Source organism: Natator depressus, chromosome 1 (genome assembly GCF_965152275.1).
Source record: "Natator depressus isolate rNatDep1 chromosome 1, rNatDep2.hap1, whole genome shotgun sequence".
NCBI classification, from domain to species: Eukaryota; Metazoa; Chordata; order Testudines; family Cheloniidae; genus Natator; species Natator depressus.
The window spans coordinates 318,479,572-318,497,415 of NC_134234.1; the positions used below are offsets into that span (position 1 = coordinate 318,479,572).

Here is a 17,844-nt window from a genome sequence, read left to right on the forward strand (position 1 = left end):
GGCACAGACCCATGGACACTGCTAACAAAATCTCTGACAAAGAGTGTATGGGTGCACATGTGGAGCACACATAGCAATAACTGGAAGAAGCAGTAATATTCACTCATACTGTCAACCTGCATGAGATTTTCAAAATCACTTAATTTTTTTTATTTCTAAGCATTATTTCTTCAAAGCACATCAAATCACACTCACTTAAGTACTAGGATTTGCTAAAATGCTCACTGAAATAAATGGGAAATTTTCCAATGACTTCAATAAATTTTCAATCAATCAGGCTGTAAGTTTGAAATTTTACAATTAAGCCATTTTTAATTACCCAAGCACAGTGAAGCATATTAATTTTCTCAAAACATGGACATTTGTTTTTCAAGCTTTAGACAACTTCAGCTGAATATTTCTCCTTCAAACACATCCACTTTGGGCTGACAAATGTCCGAACAAAAGACAATTTTATTATAATAATAGATATAAGCACCTGGAAACAGGATCCAACAACTAAAGTGCCTTTAAACCATATGTTTTAGAACTGTGTAACTAACACATGATGAATAATTTAATTTTGCCTCCATTTCAGTTGACCAAATTCTAAAATGTACTAATTAATCACAATTATTTATGAATTTCTATTCTATTATGTGTTCTACATGAATAGCTTTTGAACCTTTTCTCTACCCTCCTCATTTCCCTTCCCCAGAGCATCCCCCACCTAGAACAGCCCCGCCCCAGGGGCTTCTGTGACCAGCCCTTCCTCTTCTTTTTCCTCAGGCTCCCCTTGGCCCTTCTAGGCCAGAGCCCCCCTTCAGTCCACTGGCAGGAGAGAGACTGGGGGGAGGGGAATCCTCTTTGTCCTGCACTGAGGCAGGGGCAGGCCCTGCTGCAGTAGGAGTAGGCCTAGGCCTTGGCTCCCTAGGCCAAGGGAGGGGGGTGTCTGACCACGGCCCCCTGCAGCTGGGAGGGCTGGGACAAAAGCCCTTTGCAAGGGGAAGGGGTCTCCCTCCTACCCGCTCTGAGTGAAAGTGACATTTGAATCCATCCAGGACCTTGTGGAAGTTATGAAATTTGGCTCATTCCCTCTGCCCTCTACCCCCAAATGGCAGCTCAGTGAGTGGGGCTGGGCTTAGGGAACCCCCTGCCTTTCCCAAGGAGAGATCCCCTACAGCCAATAAACAGACCTCACCCACCCTGTCACCCTACCATAGCCCCACTCCAATCCTCTGCCCCATAAATTACTCCCATTCCCATTCATTGTTCCCCAGAATAACCTCTTATCACAACAAATAAACCACTCACCTTCCCAAAAATATGGAAACCTCCCCAGCCATTTTATAAGATCAATTGAAAAAGAGCTTGTGATTGATTTTTTTTTTTAAAAAGGATTTGACAAGTAGTTTAAAAGATTTACTGAATTCTACAAATATTTGCTTTGATTTGTGTGGGTTACGTGGACATATATTTTTTAAAAATGCAAAACAGAATTGCCTTTTTTTTTTTAAAAATGATTATATTCTGCATTTAAATCATTGTCCTTTTTTAGTTCATGGAGATTCTTGAGATGCAGCATCTTGATTTTTTAACTCTCTCTTGAATATAGATTATAATGAAACAGTCTCTGCAACCCAGGATTTCTGAGTCACTTAAATGTCAGAGCCATACCATTCTCCCCACCCTGCAGCCCCAGGCAAACCTACCCTTTTCTCCCCAAAATGAGCTGCAGGGTTCCCTGCAGTCCCCCACCCAATGCTCCCAATGAACCTCTTCTTCCAAACAGACTACAGATTCCCAGGGATTCTTCCTCCAAAGTCTCCCTTCAATTAATAAAATAGTTATACTCAACAGATATTACAGCCTCTCTATCGTGCTCTAGTGTATCTGAATTAAAATATTGCATAATCTGGAACTTTTCCTTTCCATGATGCTACACGTGCTAAAGATTTCTAGTTAGAAAAAAATCTATGCATCAGCATGTAAATTACTCAACTCTTGGGCCACACAAAAAAGTGTCAGTAAGGAGATGATGTCCTTCATTTATCTAAACAGATATTAACTTTAAAAAAATATATCCCTTCCTAATGTACATTCTGCGTATTGGACATATAAAAATCCCATTTTAGCAGAGTTACACACATCTAAATCACAACACATTCCCTGTATTTGTGTCTGCTGCATTTGACACAATTTGCCAGTAAATACCATAAAACGTTCTAGAAGATGTAATTAAAAAGTTACTCTAAGATAAACCCTATGAGGAAAAAACCATAATAAGTAGAGTATTATAACCATCCACTTACATGCTTTGATAGGTTGGGACTCTTTGAATCAACATCATACCTAAAAAAATTAAAGAAAAAACAATTACTGCCAGGTGGCAGAGTTAAGGAAACGTAAAAACAGACATTTCAGTGTATTCGCATATACAAAAGAAATATACAGAATTGATATAAAGACATTTGAAAAGACACTTCAGTAGTAAATGAGATTCCCTCATACCAGAAAAAATGGTTACTCACCTGTTCCATTTAAAAAAAAAAAAAAAAAAAAAAAAAAAGGTTACCTACCTTTCAAAACTGTTGTTCTTCTAGAGGTGTTGCACATGGCCATTCCATTCTAGGTGCACGTGCGCCCACGTGCGCAGTAGTGGAGATTTTTGCCTTAGCAGTATCCGGAGGGTCTACAGTAGCGCCTCGTTGAGTGCCACACTCATGCACCGGTATATCAGGCGCCACTGACCCTACACCCTCTCCGTTCCTTTTTGCTGGTAACTGCCTGCTTAGTTGTTCCCATTGTTAAGGAATTGTTCCCATTTTTAGTGAATTCCCCCAGGAGCATAAAACAGGTGTAAAGTTTTAATGCTCCTTTACATTTACAATAATGCTCCTTTACTCCACTCTGGCAATGACAGTATGACCTTATAAATGCTTACTGTGCTTTAATGATTAGAATGTGCTCCATGAACGGTTCACTACTGACCTTTCTGGAGATGGTCAGTGGCGAATATAAATTGTGAATTTGATTATCCAGCCCTCACTTGCTCTTCAGTTGCCTATGATGTAATACTGACCATATAGCTGCATGTATTTGTTTACAAATAACTATAAATAAAGGGTCAAACCTAGTTGCACTACTACTAGACAAAGGTCATTTGTGGGATTTCCTCCCCACTCCCATTCTCCATCCATTGTATTGTAGTTGCCTCTCTCTTTTACAGATCAATATGAATCTTTCAGTGAGGGCTGTGTGTGCAGGAATATAACATTACCAATGCACCTATTAATATTGTCTGAGAATCAGGTTATAGATCCTGTGATCAAATGAAGTAACAGGAAATTGCTGGGTGTTAGACCTGTGCAGCACCAGTTAGCATATATCGTGAATTACAAGATAATTTATGTTCCAAAAAATAAAATTATATTCTTCTGTAACACGAACCAGGCAAATAAATATATTTAGAATGTTATAAAACTTAAAAAATGAAGGGAGAAACAACTTGCGAAGGCAAAAGAGCAGCCATTTCCATTTTAGGTACACATACGCCAACCATGTCTTTCATAGATCAGTGTATGTGCAGCTGTGATTGTCTTTAATGTCTCCCAGAATGAAGTGGTAGGAGTAGAGGAGCAGCCACTGATGCCATGCGGAATGTTGGGGGGGGGGGGAGAAGGCGCGGCGGATAGGGAGGTCCACACATTTGAGTTGTGCCTGGGTTGCAGAGGAAGGCGAGCATGGGATTCTTGGACCTACAGGTCTACCAGAGTCTACAGAATCTCAGTTTGTTGCCTGAGAACCCACATTATGGTCTTGGTGCATCTCACTCTCCTTTTCCTGCTTGGACTCCCAGGCCTTTCTTTCTCCATGCTGTCTGCAAGGATCATCCTCCAGGCCCTGGTCTCATTCTCTGATGCAACTCAGACTTGCAGCATCTCCTGGAACATGTCATCCTGAGTCCTTTTTTTTCTCCTCCTTATTTGACGCAGATGTTCCACAAGAGACCCTCAAGGCCACAATACCATCAGCTGCAAATATAGCACACAGAGGTACCACTATCAGTCTATTCACACCAGAAACTGAAACTTAGGATACTGAACTCAGTCCCCTTGATCCCAGAAAGTTGTAAGCACTACATTCTCACTTCTCCTTGGGATTGATACAGCACGGCACCAGTCACAGCACCAGCCACGGTGAGTATGGCCCTCAGGAGTAAGAGGGGCATTGGGAACACAAGTGGGGAAAAACTCACAGGCATGAGTATGTGTGTGTGTACAGGGCAATGGAATGGAATACTGGCATTGTTTTCCACTGGTGGTGGTGGTGATTTTAGCTGATCTCACTCCAGAGGGTAACAGAGGCAGAAAGAGGACAATGTCCCAATGCCACCCAGGCCCGTATGCTGCTGGCTTGTGTATTGCAATGGTGCCTGCTGAAGTAATCCCTGAGTGGCGTAGGAAAGTGTCCTACCATGGCAGAAGAAATAAGGCAGCCCTCCCCAAATGCCTTTGGCAAAGGATTGCAGAATAACTTCATGAAAGTTTCATCTCTCTATGGAGGATTCACGAGACATCCTGGTGCACATAAACAAACTGCTCCGTGTGGTCCCCCTTGCCTAGAGGTGAATAAAAAGCAGATAGCAACTCTACCTCTCTTGGTCGATTCACTAGCTCTTCTAGCACAAGCAAAAAAAAAAAAAACCCAACAGCTTTGTTCTTCTATTTTGGGGGTTCCATCCCTGTAATTTCAAAGCAAACTGCATACTTACCAGAGGTTCCGTCTCCTGCATCAGGCTCACCCATGCTGTACCCTCGGGACTTGCTGGACTGCGGTGGAGTCAAAAATATGTCCTGGCTTGCTGGATCCCCTGATCACTTGCCCCCCTACTATTCCTCTTCCTCATCCGCCTCCTTCTCCTCTCTATTCACAGCAGGGGCTTGTGACTCCGGCTCCTCCAAAGCATCCATTGGACTCTTAGGGAGTAGTCTCTGCTGCTGCTCTTTGTAGAAGCAGCAGATCTGCAGCTCCACATCAGATCAATTGTTGGCCTCCCTGGCCTTCTGGTACACCTGCTGCAGCTCCTTGGCTTTCATGCAGCACTGTTGTACTACAACAGCACTGTTGTAGCCCTCATACTCCAAGCAATCTGCTCATAGATATCAATGTTTCTATAGCTGGATCGGAGCTGTGCCTGCAAAGCCTCTTCACCCACAGACCCAACACCTCCAGTGTACTCCAGACAGGAGCACATCTGCAGCATGTATCCGGCATGGTCAGCTGGGCGGTTGCATATAGCAGTTGAGAGCTCCTAAGTTTGCTCACAAAGCTGAGAGACCAGGAAAAGGAATTTCAAAAATTCATGGGGCTTTACAGGGAGGGGTCGCTTCCTGTCTACATGTTCCCTGAGCAGCGGAGTTCACAACAGTGACCAGAGCAATCATTGTAGGGCATTATGGGGCAACTCCTGGAAGTCTGTAACAGTCAACATAAGTAACACAGTGTCTACACTGACACTGTGTCGACCTAACTAAATTGACCTTGATTCTATGCCGCTCGGGGATGTGGTATTAAGTCAGAGTAGCAGGGCAGTTATGCCAGAGGGACCAAAATGTAAAAAAAGTGTAGAGCATCCACAGTCAAGAACATAAGAACTGCCATACTGGGTTGGACCAAAAGGTCCATCTAGTCCAGTATCCTGTCTTCCGATAGCGGCCAATACCATGTGACCCAGAGGGAATGAACAGAACAGGTAATCAAGTAATCCATCTTGTCGCCAATTTCCAGCTTCTGGCAAACAGAGGCTAGGGATACCATCCCTGCCCATCCTGGCTAATAAGCATTGATGAACCTATCCTCCATGAATTTAGCTAGGTCAACATAAGCTACTTTGTGTAGACCTAACGGTGTAACATAGACAAGACCTAACTATTTGGCATTCAACAAGACCCGTACATCAATAAAATATGAGAAGTCATTACTATCGTTGGTTAGCAGGTGCCTTTGATATGATTTATGGCTGTAAGTGGTGTTCAGATTCTCATGTAATCATAGCTTTTCTATGTTCAAACTCCAGGTAACAGACTTAAATTATGTTGGTAATGTTCCAAGTGGCTTTAGCATGCTGACTACTCCTCTGATAAGGTGTTCCTTCTGTGCACGCCTGGACCCGTTAAGGTCACCCAGCAAACTGTCTGACAGTCCTAGATGGTATTTACTTCACTGGCCACAACTTGTAGCTGAACACTTGTCAGCACAGGCTACATAAAAGATAGGTGAAGAGATTACCAAAGATGCATGCTAACTATTCAAAATGTTTTTTTCTGGCAAGTATAAATGGCCAAAACTAGGAGTTTTTTGGTTTAATACCAAAAAGAGATGACAAATGTATTATAAGAAAGTAAGTAAAACTTCCAATACTTTAGAATTAAATGCCTTTCAGGAAAAGTTTATTAGGAATCATGACACATTCAGAATAATTTCTAGCAACCAAAACTTTTACAAAAACTCTCTTTTCATTCCACATCATTTTCACTTTTGTCAGAAATTCTATTCTTCCATTCTCAATCTTATAGAGGTTTATTATAATGAAACCTTTGTTCATTATCAAGGAATAACCAAGATGATGAAATGTCTTCCAAAACCAAGGCACTGCAAACATGCCGCCTTAAAATGGAATGATTAAATATGAATTTGATTTAGAGTCACAGTAAAAAAAGATCATTAGTTTTAGTGTCTAATCTACTTAGACTGAGTTCTTTGGAGCAGAGACCATGTGTTTGTTCGGCATCTAGCACATTTGGGCTCCCAATTCCTGATTAGGGCCTCTAGGCAACAATACAAGACAGCTAATAATAAAAAGTTATTATTAAACTAGTATTGACAATGAACAATTATGCTACACTATAGGTTTAAAGGTATAGTCATTATAAAGTAGCATATGATCAATTTTATTAACCAGCTGTATGGTTAACTCAGATTTAAGCATCACTGAAATACTGATGACTCACTATCAGTACTACTTAAGTAAATAAGTTTGCATCTGTTGATTTCTGACAACGGGTCTGCTTCTATCCCATAATATTTTAACATAAGCATTCGTCTTCTCTTCCATTCCAGAGATACGCAAGAGTCTTCACCAGTATCACCTCTCAAAGGCTTCAGACTTCTTATGGAGTAGCATTAATTTTCCACAAGTCACATCCATAAATTGCTATGGAAGAATTAAGTTTTTCACCAGCTGAACCTTCATACATTTCAAGATGCCACTGTTTTTCCAAACTTTTGTAAAGGAAGCCATGACTCTACTCTACTTCTGATTTCTTTAGAACAGCATCCATGGTTGGATATGTATAATTCCAGATAACTGAATTCACCTGTTGCCTCTACAACTGGACTATTGATTGTAATGTCCACTTGCATCCTGTTTTTGTTAATCATGTCAACGTGCATGCCTTTCACTTTTGCTTCATTCATTCAGGGATAGTCCACATTCCTCACGAACTGCTTTTACAGGCTACATTTGTTGCATTGCATTGGTTGTTGTAGAAAAGAGCACCATATCAGAGTATCTGAAGTTGATTAAAAAGGTGTCCACCAATGGAAATCCCAGCTCTTTCTAGTCGGACAAATCCTTTCAGGCCTTGTCTCATAGTGAATTTCTGCATGAACATTGAAAAGGCCTGGAGACAGATATACCTTTGTCTCAAACCCTGACCACTGGAAAAATAATTTAGGTCACCTGCTGCTATTCACTCTGTGGTCTGTTGTAGATGGTAGAGACTTGTGATGAGTTCAAGGAGGTGCTTTGGGATCCCCATGTTTGCCAGAATCCTACAAAGACTGTCATATTATGTCAGACTGTACTGACACTTCTGGATAGTCAGTGAATCACACGATCAATGGGTGATTATACTCCCTACATTTTTCAGTGATGTGATGGATGTTCGCAATTTGATCACATATACCTTCTTCTCTGAAACCAACTAGCTGTGGTGCTAGTTCTGCTAAAACATTCACTTCACGAGATTCTGAATTATGTAGAGCAGAATGTCACATGCACCATCAGGGAGAGAACACAATTGTTACTACACTCTATTATGTCTGCTTTGTTTGGTAGAGGCAAAAGGATTCCTTTTGCCTAGTAAACCGCCAATTTCTCATCAGCCCTACATCGCTGTTTGATCAACAACTATCATGGCAGAACAACCAAATAATCCAAACATAACATTATTTTTGGATGTAATAATGCTAACATTGCAGAGTTAGCCATATAAGTTAGGAAATTCCAGAAGTAAGGTTGCCCACACAACCTTAATTTGTCCCCCTTGTGCACACACATTATGATACAGTCTTTAATTATATGATCACATTACTTTTTTCTTACAAGACACTTACCAGCTCCTGCCCCCTTCCCGCTCAGCTCCTATCCTCCCTCCCCGCTCCAGCTCCTGCCTCCCCTCCCCTCCTATCTATCCATCTTACCTAGTTGCCATCTCCGTCACCGTCTTCTCTTATCCAACCCATCACCTGGTTCCTGTTCCCCTAATCCTGTGCATCCTTTCACCAGCTCCAGTCCCCTTCCCACTCTCTAGCTCCTACAACTCCTTTCTCTTGCATCCCTCTACTTTCAAATGGGATGCTTCTTCTGTCCACTTCATGTGGCCAGGGCACCAGCATGGGAGGCAAAGGCACAGGAGAGACCACATCCCTACTCTCAGTTCCTGTGACCAGCACCACCGTGGCTCCACAAGCTACCAGGAGAAGCAATTTCAGGGAAAAACCCACTCAGTCACAAGATGGAGAATGCTCAGTTGCAATTTGAGGATGGTGCATGCGCAATCTGGTGTGCGTGTAGGAGCTATGATATGATGCCCAAAGTAGATAGAATTTGGCTACTAAAATTCTCTGAAGATTCCAATCAGTCCCTAATGAGCATGTGTAAATTGCCGTTTTTATGACAAATTTGGGAGATTTTCATGGGGAAGGCAAAACACATAGTCCTGATATAAGGTCATCCCTCCTGACATATTTCAAATCCCTGGTCCAGATTATGGCGGCATTAGAGCTTCCCAGCAAAAGGGTTGGAAGAATTTTTTTTAAAAAACATAGGCTAAATAAAATTTTCTCCTGATCTCTTTCTGAGAAACTGCTAAACTGTTTTAGCTGAAACTTCCCACAAAAGGCAGACATCCAGCATGGAAAATTCCACCCCAAACAGTTAAAAGTTACAAGCAACTAAAACCAGGATCTTTAATGGAAAGTGCTAGTCAACCTTAACTCTATATCAGCTCTGCCTATAATTGCTGAATTTTACGAATTAGCAAATAAACAGTTACACAGAAAAAAAACACAGTAAAAAGAGCAAGATACATCAAGAAAACCCCCTCTCAAACCTCAAAGACCAGGTGCCCAGCCCATCTGGGCCAGGGATAGTCTTTTTGTTCTGGGTTTGTATGACAACCAGCACAATGGGTTCCTGGTCTATGATTGGGGCGCCTAGGTGCTATGCTAATATAAATAAATAAAAACAAGTTGTTCCCCATTTAGGGACTTCCAATAGCAATGGAATGTGAGTCCTTGCAGAAGCCCCAGTTTATTGTCAACTTTTCTTTTTTGTTGGGACAGCACATGGAGTTTTGAAATTAAGTGTAAAAATACTACTAAAATCCAGAGCAGCTATTAAAGGAACAAAAACACTGAAGAGCTTAAACCAACAGTATGTTAAAATAATTGAATTTGTTCATTCTACTATAAAGAAATAATGATTCAGTGGTGTCATATTAACTGGCTAGAAATGCCTGTGAGAAACTAACAAATAGGAAGGCAAGAATATTCCAGCAGGCAACGTGTGTACAACTAGAAGCCCTAGTCCAAAATTAAAAATGGAAAGTTTTAGGCTAATTAATAGGAACCACTGTAGGATATTGAATAAAACTGGACAGCTGAATAATTGAATAACCTGCCAACAGAGGTCGTAAAATTACTTTAATTGAGGCTCTTCACAGAAAAGGAGAGAATTTAATTAGGATTCTATGGGCTATATGGGAATGTACTGAGTGATACAAAGACAATCAAGAATTTATTTTCATATAGTCACCTGAATTCCCTTGTTACCTTTAAAGTTTTGTAAACCAGTTATTTTATTTAATCCTGTGCATCTTCCATTAATTTTGTTATGTATAAAGTTAATGATATTTATATTGAGTTATATTACTTTCTGTAAAATGAAAGCATAAATTTTATATATTAAATGTTTTACAGAGTAAACCAGATTGCCTACAGAAGATCGTTTTAACTCAAAAATTGGAAGTAAGGCTCTCCATTTTGCTCCATTAGAGACTGTAAGCAAACACTGTTTGCAAGGGCAAACCCAACCTCATTTCCTGACCATAAAGGGCCCCTTAGCAGCAGTATTGGCAAGGGACAGGGAATCTACTGCTGCAAAGATTCTTTTGTCCCCCATTCAGCTGGAGACTGTATTAGGCCCAAAGTGGCCATTTCAGAAACTGTGGCGACTTAAACCTAGTGAAGCTCTACAGCTATTCCATCATTTAGGAGGAGGATTTCTATGCACACCCTGCTCCACTGCCAGGAGCCTGAACTCAGTTACTTGAGGCAGACAATGAACTCAGGTTTTGGCCCTCAGTTATACCTGTGTAATTTTAAAAGGACTAACTGCAATGGAGTCAGTATATTTACTGATTTACACTGGTGTAACAACATAATTTTCCCAGCATATGCAATTATATAGAATTTCTTTTTAAAGAAAAACATATCAAATGTCAAAATATTGTGAAGTTTCTCACTTAAATATATTTAATTTTAGACGCATTGTATAAGGATCAAGTTTTGGCAATGGATTTATATCTGTGTACTTCAGAGAAGGGCAGAAAGGTAAGACCCTTAAACTTCCTTTCACACAAAAATTAGCTACACAGAATTACTGATGTGTTGCAAATCAGCAAAATAAAATCAGAGTTAAATCTGACACTTCATTCTTTTCCAGTGTACGGGAGTCTTAAAATTCCACCCGTCCTGCATGGTAGAAATGATTTATTTCTTTTACTGCTGTTCTTTTTAATGAAAGAATTCATCCTGCAGAGCAATTGAAAGTTTTCTTATTCAGGACTGTAGGCCCAATAAAATAGAATTGTTACATTTAGCTGAGACCATGATATTTAGGAACAAAATGATAAATATTAAGGACTGAGCAACTGCCTGAACTTTGAATTTCCTCTGAATGGCTATCAGATATAATGTTTAAAAAAATGTAACCAGTTATATTTTAAAATCAACATTTTAAACTAAATGTAAGAAAAATAACTGAAAAGTGACTTCCGAAAGTGTCTTCACATCAATATGGCAAATGACGTGCCTAGATTGTACTTATTTAGACACAAGTTTGTGGAAGAGAGGTGATGCAAAGTGATACAACCCCAAAGGGAGCCCTAGGAGGAATTGCACTTGCCAAGGACAAAAAAAGTGTCATGTAAATAGTAAATGCAGACGCTAACTTATTGACTGAAGTTTTAAAAACTTATATTACATGTGCTGTGTTTGTCTACTACAGCTAAAATAATAGGAACTGAAATGTCCATTACCTAATAGCCCCACCAGAAATGTCTGCCCCTCAGCATTCTTGCCAGAAAGATTTGTCCTGACTCTTTACAGGGACATGAGCTGGAGCTCCCATCTTTTTAAGTTTACCAACAATAAAAATAAATAACAGAAATCTTAGTTGTGACTCCAATAGTTTTTCCACTTGCTAGTGGTCTTTGACAAACAAAACAGCTGGTTAAAACTGAACCCAAGCAAGACTGAAGTTATGCAATGGGCAGAGGAATGCACTTTGAAGAGTTTGCAGCCACAGTGAAGACTCCTTTGGTTGAAAGTATATTACTTCTGTATTAACCTATTCAGGGTATTCCTGAACTATGAACTGGATTCTTCATGGACGCTAAGCTTTCACATAGTAGCATCAGAGAGGAACACTTTCCATTATTTCTGACTGGCTAGAAGAATCCATCCCATCCAGCGGGACCTTAGTTATATACATTTTCATCACCTCCCAGATGGACTATCGCAATGCAATGTAATATAGCTGGCCATGAAGCTAACAGCAACTAGTAAAGATCACTGTAGCATACACCCTCAGCAACATAGGCTAGCAGGAGCACCCCTCACCTCTCCTCAAATCCGTAGACCAGCTTCCAAAGGAATAGCAAGTCAAGCCTAGTGTCTCTATCTTTATCTTACAGAAGCTCAATGATTTCAGCCTACAATAACTGAAAGATTGCCTAAAGCTCTCAGATGAGAGCCACAGTGAAAAATTCCACTCCTCAAGCACCATGGAACTTTCTACCACAAGGGTAAAGCTCAACTGGGCAGGCCATTGTTGGGTACCAGTTCAAGATTGTAGAATGAACTCTTACAGGGAGTAAGGATCATCACAAATCTCACTAACTTCTTTTCCAAGTGCAGGATGAGCTTCTTCAACCTTGCATTTGCTAATATAAGGCACATAGTCTGTGAATAAACAGAATTAAAATAAAAACAAATCCTACCAAACCAAAACCCTCCAAATCGCGCACACGCACACTCCCCGCCCTCCCCAGGGAGAGGAGGAGAGAAAGAATCAACCACACGACAGATGTCAGTCATGTCACTTAACTCACAACTCATAGGTGCTCAGATAGTACAGTGATTAGGACAGGAAAACCTACAGAGAACAGAACAGAAAGTATTTACAATGACAGTTTTAAATTTATTTACCTCAGCTTGTCAGAGAACAAGATGCTACACAAAATGTCTGCAAACATGCACTCAGGAAATTATTTGCTATGCCTAAAATCCAACAACTTTACTGACACTACAAATTTATGAACAATTCAATATATTCGGATACAGCCATAGATGATATTCTATAGATAAACTATCTATCTTGCGACATACAAAAAAACAAACAAACAAAAAAACCCATTAAGTTATCTAGTTTGCAAAGTCAAGCATTCGAAACTTAGGAAATGGCAGTTTTACTGTTGTCTGGCCCACCTTAATTCTACCTCCTTGTGCATTTAACTTATGAATTGAATGAATCAGAGGTCCTGTTGAACAAAAAACAGCATATTATTGTGTAAATTAAAATTAATTCTGCCACCTTGTATGTATGCATTTTGATAAAGTGGGACAGACAACTGTCATTTTGGCATTTCCTAACTCTTATGTGCTTGACTTTGCAAACTAAATCATTTTTAATTTAGTTTCTTAGTATGTAATTTCCTTTTTTTTTTTTTAATAAAAGGAAACAATGTAAAAACAAGTTATATTATTTCACACACACACACACACACTATGGTCCGAACACTCATTCTTCAACACAAACTGCTACCACTTGAGCTACACAAGTAAGCACATTAGCTGCCAGCAGCAGAACACTATTATCTGTGCTATTATCCTGGGGGGGGGGGGAGGGGGGACACACAGAATGAGCTGCTTGTGCCACATGCTTGATTAAGAGGGTGGTCAAGGGGAACCCAACTTGGTGCTCATTATCTCTCTCCTTCTACCTCCATGAGATGCAAATGGGACACAGATCTCTCTTCCAGGTCTGGCGTGTGTGGGTGTGTATCAGGGATGGGGGTGCTGAGGTCCAGCCCAGCTTGGCTCTTCACACCACACCTTTACAGCAGCTCAGCATTGCAGCATGTGCTCCTTCAGCTTCTGTTATGATGGTTATGGCATGGGCCAAAATCTTAGTGTTTGTGTTCAATTATTATTTTGCATGCTGCCAAAAATAGGCGTACAGCATTTTTAACCATTTATAACATGACTAAATCTGAATGGAATTTCATAGGGCAAAGAAAAAAACATTTCTGTAGACTGAAGGTTTTCTCCTTGCTGAACTTCAAAAGGCTACTGAAAATAGTGGAAGCATTTGTATGTCTCATAAAAAGATCACAAGAAACTTTTAATAGAAAGTGTTAGGCAATCTATAGGGATCACAACCAGCTCCTTCTATATCATACATGTCTTCTACAGAAAACTCCTAACATTTCTTACAGTAATAAAAACTAAAATTCAATTAGCTTTATAGTCTTTGAAATTATGAGGCAATTTTACTAGTCTTCCACTTCATGAGATCCCTTCTTTTGTTCACATTTGTGCTCGGAGATAGAAGAGAAAGAGAGGCCATATTTAGACAAAATTTAGAATCATCTTCTGCATTTTATATATCAGTATCTGCAACAGTTTCTCCCAAGATATTTTGGGATTCACACAGAGTATTATTTATTATATTTTTTATTAATCTCATAGACAAATATATTCAGTAGCAAAGTCCAGGAAAGGTAATATTTTAAAATACTCTGAGTTTTTGAAGGAATAAGTTAATTTTTCTTGTCTAATACATAATTTCCACGTCCAGCCTTTGACTGATCTTCCATGACCTTTCTACCACCTTCAGTGTAGGTCTAATTATCCTCAGGATCAGTCATGATTCTTCGAAGTCCCCATATGTGACAGTATGGCACCAGTGTGAGCAAGGTAGAAGCAGCCTGGCCCAACAGATGGCATACTGAATTGGGAATCAAACCTAGGGAATTGAAATTTGGCTCTGCTACTAATTTACTATGTGATCTTGGGCAAATTCATTCTCTCTCTCTCCCCCTATGTTTTGCCATCTATAAAATAGAGATAATAATGCTCACCCACTTTATGAAGAACTTCGAGGTATACAAAGGAAGTTATTATTATGGATTATTACTACTACTTCTATGTAGACAGCATCTGGCTTAGTTCATCAAGAATATCAGAAGGCCCTATTCTTTCCCATAGAATTTGTACCTATAGGTAGCACAAGAAGACATCTTCTTGGATGTGTTTATTCTGTAAATGGCTTAACCCTCAGATTATATGTAGGAGGATAAAAACTACAGAAAAAAAAATAGGAAGGACAGAAGGCGGCTATTATTCGGAACAATGCCAAATTTCACTCACTTCTTAAATAATTATCTCCAACTTAAAATGCTGAGCCAGTATTATCAGATGTACACTTGTAACTGTGGGTGGAGTCATGTCTTATTTTGATTTAAAAAAAACCCTAGATCTGCAATTAATGTGTGATAATTTACACTTGGAGTGTTTGCTTCACACCTTGTTTGCGAATATGCCACAAGTACATTTGCCTTTTCATAACAATTTAATGAACTTTTAAGTTTTTCAAAACTCTGATCTTATAAAAGATTTTATAAAAAACAAAGCAATACTTTTAACCACTAGACATCCACTCATTCCTCACAGTCGCTCCTAGTGGCTTACCATTTTATATAATTATTCCATTTTGATAAATATAAATCACCACATTCATCTAAATTAATCTACTTCACATTGGAGATGTCACTTCTTCCCAAGTAAACCACTGGTTGCCTTGACAAAACATCAGTGCATTTTCACAGTGCTAATGACATTAGAATCAAAGGTGTGTTGATTAACTTACAAATCAAACCGCAGGTTCTCTCTTTCTTCAAAGAAGTAGTCCATGATGAATTTTCTTACAAAATCTGGATTTAAAGTATTGTCAATTACTTCTGTTCTTCCAAACTGTAAAAGAAAAGTAATAGCTTATGGCAAGCATAAGATCCTATTATAAGAAGTTACATATCTATATCACAGCATATAGATCCAGGAACAGAAACGTGCAAGGGACATGAAGTAGGATGCACCAAAGGTCTCTCCTGGAACAGCGATTTTGCAAGGAGAGGATCATGTCCACATGAAAACACCCAGGAAAGCAAGAAAAGACTACCAGAAGTCCACCCATTCCAGCATGAACAGCAGCATGTGCCCATCCCCATTTTATAGACTGAAATTTCCAAAGACAGCACTTCCTTCAGTCAAGACATTAAAGCTAAACAAACAAACAAACAAACAGTTTTCCCCTCAAACTTAGGAAAACTACTCCCCACCATAAACATTAGTTATATTTACTCTTCCCAATTTGAAACACTATAGTTCCTAGAAATCAAAGACTCATAGCACGATAGGACTGGAAGGGACCTCAAGAGGTCATATAGTTCTCCCCTTCCCTCCCCTCCCCGCACTTCCCTCCACTCCACCCTCCTGGGGACTGACAGGTGTTTGTTTAACTTGTTCTTTAAAACGTCCAAGGACAGGGATTGCACAACCTCCCTAAGTAATCTCTTCCAGGGTTTTACTATCCTTATAGTAATAAAGTTTCTCCTAATATCGGACTTAAATCACCCTTGCTGCAACTAAACAGATGATTTCTTGTCCTACCCTCAATGGACATGAGAGAAAGTGTATACTCACCCTGTGCAGTAACTGAGTCTTCGAGAGGTGTCCCTATGGATGCTCCACTACAAATGCACTTAGGCACTCTGCACCTTTGATCATAGATTTCTCATAGCAGCACCTATTCTGCCCGCACATGCATATTACTCAGTCTCATGGTCCGTACTGTTATATAAGCACTGAGTGCGTGAACTGCCTTCAGTTCCTTCTCTACCATGAAGCTCCATAGCAGAGAACTCCAAAGCAGAAGGGAATGAGGGCGGGTGGCGGAGCACCCCCAGGGGGACACATTTCGAAGAACGATAGTTACTGCTTGGTGTAAGTAACCATTTCTTCTTCTTCGAGTAGTGTCCCTATGGTGCTCCACTCCAGGTGGCTATCAAGTAAAAGTAAGGAGGAGGGAGCTTCGAAGTCAAGTCCAGTACTGAAGAAAGTACAGCCAAATCATGAGTTATTGCATAATGCTCACCAAAAGGTATGTATAGAGGCCCAAGGGTCAAGGAGGATTTTTGAAGTATTCAGTTGTAGGCCCAATTTGAGAAAGATCTATGGCTTCACAAGTTGCCTGTGAAGTTAGGTCCAGGAAGCAACTTTTCGGAAGCCAATCATTTAGCGGAGGTGTGCTGCTACTACTGATGACCTTTGAAAAGGTCTTTGGGGCAGATCATAAGCCAAAAGGGAGCAACCTGAACTGAAAATGGGCCTGAACGACAGTAAAACATAGGAATCTTTTGTGGGATGTGTGGATTGCTATATGGAAATATGCATCAGAAATTCAACTGTACAGTCAGCAAACAGTTTAGTGTCATCAAAAGGAAAGTCTTCAACTGTATTCTGGATATCTTTTGGAAATCCTGAGATCTGAATCCAGGAGGCCCTCTTCATAACTACCACCATAGAAATCAAAGGAGTGGCAGCAGCGGCAGCAGCCAGGGAGGTCTGAAGAGATGTTCTGGCAAGCAGCTGGCCTTTGCAATAATTGCCTGGAATTGCTCTCTGTGTTCCAATGGTAGATGTTCAATAAGGGAGTTCAGCTTGGTATAATCTGTATAGTTGTACTTGGCCATTAATGCCTGGTAGTTGGTGATTCTAAATTATAAAGTTGCTGACAAATATGATTTTGTACCCAATAGGTCAAGGTGTTTATGATCTTTACCATAGGGAACAGCATTAGCATGGTACTGCCTTCCATGTTCGTTAACCACTTTGACCACTAAGGATAGGGATGAGAAAATAAAAATTCTGAGTCCTTAGAGGGGACATAGTATTTTTTTTGTCTGTTCTCTCGAACATGGGTAAAATTGAGGCCAGGTGTGCCAGATAATGAGGCCCTGAAAAAGCCAACAAGAAAGGCAATGTGAGCAGATCAAGCTGTATGAAGAATGTCAAGCAGCTTCTGATGTGATTCTTTAACCTACTGAAGAAGGATTTGCAAAGAATCTGTGACCATCTTGATAAGGTCCTGGAACTGTTTAAAATAGTCAGCCAGGGATGGTGGAGTGGCATGACCACTTCATCCAGGCATGGAGAAAAGATGCTGGCTAGTGGAGA

General features: G+C 40.1%; 1 protein-coding gene across 3 annotated transcripts in view; it reads right to left on the minus strand.

The window, feature by feature from the left end:
* CPNE8 (copine 8) overlaps positions 1-17,844 on the minus strand; it is a 285,766-nt gene that overhangs the window by 215,309 nt on the left and 52,613 nt on the right. For all 3 annotated transcript variants that reach the window (XM_074942429.1, XM_074942430.1, XM_074942431.1), the window contains exons 4-5: positions 15,479-15,582; positions 2,292-2,331 (exon numbers count right to left, since the gene is read on the minus strand). In XM_074942429.1, coding sequence (XP_074798530.1) covers positions 2,292-2,331; positions 15,479-15,582 — 144 coding nt within the window. The remainder of the gene's footprint in view (positions 1-2,291; positions 2,332-15,478; positions 15,583-17,844) is intronic.